General features: G+C 45.0%; 1 protein-coding gene across 1 annotated transcript in view; it reads right to left on the bottom strand.

The window, feature by feature from the left end:
• Positions 1-5,000, bottom strand: part of LOC106815561 (glutamate decarboxylase 1-like) — a 28,168-nt gene that overhangs the window by 9,928 nt on the left and 13,240 nt on the right. The window contains exons 5-8 of the mRNA XM_014820032.1: positions 4,419-4,534; positions 3,689-3,768; positions 3,466-3,509; positions 2,991-3,034 (exon numbers count right to left, since the gene is read on the bottom strand). Of these exons, the coding sequence (XP_014675518.1) occupies positions 2,991-3,034; positions 3,466-3,509; positions 3,689-3,768; positions 4,419-4,534 (284 nt within the window). The remainder of the gene's footprint in view (positions 1-2,990; positions 3,035-3,465; positions 3,510-3,688; positions 3,769-4,418; positions 4,535-5,000) is intronic.

Below are 5,000 nucleotides of genomic sequence, written 5' to 3'. Positions count from 1 at the left end.
GAGAGAGAGAGAGAGAGAGAGAGAGAGAGAGAGAGAGAGAGAGAGAGAGAGAGTCAGAGAACGTTGGTTAACAGCATGCTCAAGTACTTAATTGCTCGCGGGTTTATTGTTGAGTAATATGTCCGAAGGATTACTGCGGCGTCGGCGTGGCTCTGACCTTGTCGCTCACGAGCTTCCTCCGCGAGTAAGTATGGATCGGCGAGGAGACAATGAAAACGCGAACAAACATGGCCGCCTATAGAGCTGCGCGGTTTGTCGAAGGCGTTACCGCGGCGGCGGCGGTTATATTGAAGTTATTCCCGATTCAATAGCAATTCTCCATCTCTCTCTCTTTTCTCCCCATCTATCTTCTCTCTCCCCTCTCCTGACTCTTTCATCTTTCTCTCTCTCTCTCTCTCTCCTGGCTCTTTCTCTCTCTCTCCTGGCTCTTTCTCTCTCTCTCGCTTTCTCCTGACTTTCTCTCTCTCTCTCTCTGTCTCTCTTCCCTCTTTCTCTCACTCTCTCTCTTTTCCTTTCCCCGAATCCTCGCGCTGCGAGTTCATCCAAGGCGTTCCCGCGATGGCGCGTGCGTGCGTGCGTGCGTGCGTGCGTGCGTGCGTGTGTGCAGTATGTGCTTATCTCGCCCGCGCGCGCGCCATCTCGGTTTAATAACCGCCTCAGCTTATCGTTCATGTAAAATGGATATGCGCGCGCGCCATTTCTGAATGGGGCAATGATTACACATTAGACGGCGCATTGAACGCTACGTGAGCGGAATTTTGCGCGAGGGAGCTATCGCGACGATGGTGATGGTATCGTCATCGTCGTCCACGGAGAGGCGAGCAGGCGATAGCGTCTCTCGCGACCGTTTCTAAGGGCGTAATGAAGCAGGGAGAAAGAAAGAGACATTGTTCGCATCGCCTCTAGCTGCTGCTGCTGCCAGTTATTGCACGCGTTCGTGTTATACAAAATTCTTCTCGATTCAACCGCGACTCGCTCTCTCTCGCGCGCGCTCTTTCTCTCTTTCTCGCTCTCTCTCTCTCTCTCTCTCTCTCTCTCTCTCGCTTTCTTCCCCTCTCTCTTTCAGTCTGTTCTCTCTTTCTCTCCCTTTCTTCGCTCGGCCCTTTCCCTTGGTCACACCGCATGGCATCCATCACACCATTCACAGAATGAAATACATAAGGATTATGTTTGGAATCGATACGCGCACGTGACGTCAGACCGTATGCTGTATTATAATATACAAGTACGTCAGAGAATCGTCTGCGATTCTATTGCCGCGTGACGTCACCCACACAGCCTTTGTAGAACCACCGTTTAGCACTAAGTATGTCTGCTATGTAAACAGCGTTTCTGTTTGAATAATATATGAACGTCGAAATACGGGCGTGAGGGAAAGGTCGCAATAAATACGGGAACATAAATGTATAGAGCGCATCGGGAACCACAGGTATAGCGTATGTTTCTCAAACAACGGGGGGAAAACAAACGTTATACTGCATTACCGATCCCGCATTTGTTAGTTTGGCAATCGCTTAAATTACTATACGTAATAGCAAAATGTAGCGTACACCAAACACGTTCTGATCACGTGATTATAACGTCTATACATTCATTTACCCCATGTGAAACCATTAGACTAAGTCTATTTATATGTATGCGATAGCTTTGGTACTGTCTAGAAAAAATTTTATTTAATGAAAATACACGCTGTACTAGCTTGACGAGTTAACAGAGGGACATTGTCTGAAATATCAAATATTAAACGTCGTCTGTTCAAACTAGGCAACAGAGTTCATGAATATAGCGTTTAACAGTGTGTAACGAAAGTTGAACCATTTTTATATGCATTGAAGTTTTTAGATTATTCGCGATCAAATGGCCCATTGTCGAAAAAGTCATCAGCAATTTTCACTTGCAGTATTTCTCCTTTTTATAAGGAAATGTTATCGCGAAGTATAAAACCAACGCCGGACAGAATTTCTTAATCCGTGTGTTGTGAAGTGCCGCTCGGCAGTTGCGCAGCGTAGTATAAAATATAGAGTAGTATAAAATACACATTCACATATACATATGCTTACGTAAGGAGAATTTCTAATTCGCATCTATTATGTTCACCGATTCCGTACTCCGCGAGAAAACTCTTGCAAGAAAATTATTAAATCGATAAGTAATGATGAAATCGTAGTCGCGATCAAGAATCTGTCGCTAATAATATTCTTGCTTGCTCACACAATAGAGGGTAAGCGTTGAAAGCTCTCAGGGACCCACACACTCTGGACGCTGTGTCGACAGTGGGCGATATTAAACATGAATAATACATTGATTACTTATCCAGCGACATTTGAATAGAACATTTCGGTTCCAGATTTTGATTTGCTCTGTGCTGAGACCAAAAATACTGCGGTAACTCGCTCATAGTTATCGGGAACGAAAGCACACGTGAAATATCACACGCGAGATATAACTGTTGAGATAGATCGCATGAGATAGGTCATATACCAGATGACACAGACAGATATCTCAGAGAAGACAGGAGTCCTGATATCAACCACACGAGAGAGATACTCACCGTTAACTACCGTTAACGAGGACGTAGCATCTAAGGGTGATGGCAAGGGACAGCTGCCACCCTAGACTTGTAACAAAATAAAAAATAAGCGTAGGCAATAATTGCAAGTAACCCAAATAATAAAACTAATAAATAATGAACCAAAATTAAGTACAAAAAAACACAATCATCTCTTCAACCTAACCTTATTTTACATGCTATTTTAGTACTTTAAAAAGAATTACCCTTCTTTCCGTGAATTTGCTCACGCTACTCTCTGCTTACGCGAGGAACAACTCACGCGAGAGGTTCTATAATCAAACATGGCGCCCCGCCACGACTGAAGGCAGCGACGCGATGAAGCGCGCGCATGATAAACATAATTAGTATCGTCATCGTTGGCGTCAACTCACATGTTTGTGTTAGCAACGGCCGTCAGCCATTCTCCTGCTAAACTCACGCTGTCCAGACCGGACGACAGCTGGTTGAAGTATCGTGGATGACCTGAAAGAATCAGAAACCATTGCGAGTGTTTGCATCGCGCGCGTTCGAGAGAAATATCGACGCGACGCTAAAAGTAAATTATGTAAATGTGACTAAAACCGCAAATGACTAAAACGTGGCGCATGCATACATGAACTATAAATGGTTGTTTTATGAATTAAAATAAATAAATAAATGGTGGTGTAGCATTATCAGGATAATACAATAAAAGTACGCGTCAGCTGACATGCTAGTAAATGTTGAAAAGGGTGATTTTAAGAAGGTTAATTTTATTTAAAAAATTGAGTTTAAATGTTAACTATGTAGGCGTTACAATCGAACGAAGCTAACCAAAAGACTTGAGTAACACATGATACGAAGCACTGTCAGGCCGTAATTTTAATATCTCGCCTTTACAAGACGCCGACGTAACCTCGCTGATATTTTCCTACTTGAGAGCGCGAGCACGAACTCAGACTCGTGCACAAGCACAGGTCTAGACAGGATGGTCGTATTGCCGTAAGGACATCGGGGAACTATCTAAAGTTTTCCGTGTGAGGGTTTTCTTATTTCTTTCTTTTATTTTATTCTATTTAATTATATTTCTTATTTTCTAATTCTACAAGACAAATGATAGGCGTCGTGAGTGCATCGTGTAGACGTTTGCCTTCCTACCTGTTATCAACGTCTACCAGTATAACGTTCTCTGTGCCGATGCCCATTGTCGCTCCTCCGCCAAGGATTGAGTAATGGCTCTGAAAAAAAACCTCAACAATATGAGCGGAGGTGGGTGAGCCATGTGCATGTATCATCGGTATAATCGCCCTACTATACCATTGAATTCTGTATACAGTGCGTTGTCACTTGACCCGAAAACTAGGCGACGCACGCAAGCACGCACGCTCACAGACACACACGCGCGCGCGCACGCAAGCTTTCTCTCGGTTTCGCCTTCTTAGCTTCACGTTTCCCTTCGGTGATGTAGAAGCGTATGGTAACGCAAGTTATAGACCGAGGCGTGCCACTCTACGCGGCAGTTTTTTTACGTTAGGCATTTCACGTCCGCTTTTCTCCAAAATATATATATTAAGATCCGTTTTGGGTGACACTCGGTGAGGAAAGACGAGCGCAATGATCGAGTTATTTCTCCTCTAGACGGACGAATCTCCGCGATAAAAGTTAATAAGGCGTTTGAGACTGCTCTGCCGTACATAGATATCGAGCTATGGTGCTATATATACACGCGTGCGTGCGTGCGTGTGTGCGTGTGCGCATGCGTGCGTGCGTGTGTGCGTGGGTGCGTGTGTGCGTGTATGCAGGCCTGCGTGCGTGCGTGCTTGCATGCGTGCGTGTATGCATGCGTGCGTGCGTGCGTGCGCGGGAGTGGTGGGTGTGTAACACTCACGTGTGCGGACGTGAAGGCGACCAGTGGCGGAGCACCCCGCATGCCTTTCTGCTTGCTCTCAGGGAAGAACTTGTAGCGAGCGGCCATCATGGCGTACATGTTAGATATCGCACCACCTGTACGAAACACATATACATAACAATATATATATATATACATGTAGGGTAATAAGATGTTAGATATCGCACCACCTGTACGAAACACATATACATAACAATATATATATATATACATGTAGGGTAATAAGATGTTAGATAGGTGAGTGCGCCTGTAAGCGCGGGCGGCAAAAAAAATTTCCCACTTGAGTTCCGGACCACAGCCAACCAGCGCACTCCATTCACTCGACTTCCTCGAAGCAACAATGTAAAATGAGTTCCACCTTTCCCTAAACCTAACCCTCACCCTAACCCTAACCCTAACACGCACCCGAATCCTAATACTAACGATAATCCAACCATATATATAAGAGCCATTTATTACAAACACTATCTATGGTGGGTCGGAACTCAAGTGGGAAAAAAAATTTCGCGCGCGCGCGCGCGCGTGTGTGTGTGTGTGTGTGTGTGTGTGTGTGTGTGTGTG

This window comes from Priapulus caudatus, unplaced genomic scaffold (assembly GCF_000485595.1).
Source record: "Priapulus caudatus unplaced genomic scaffold, Priapulus_caudatus-5.0.1 Scaffold1148, whole genome shotgun sequence".
In the NCBI taxonomy this organism is placed as follows: Eukaryota; Metazoa; Priapulida; class Priapulimorpha; order Priapulimorphida; family Priapulidae; genus Priapulus; species Priapulus caudatus.
Note: the sequence above shows the minus strand (reverse complement) of the source record. Positions and strands in the feature narration are given on the sequence as shown.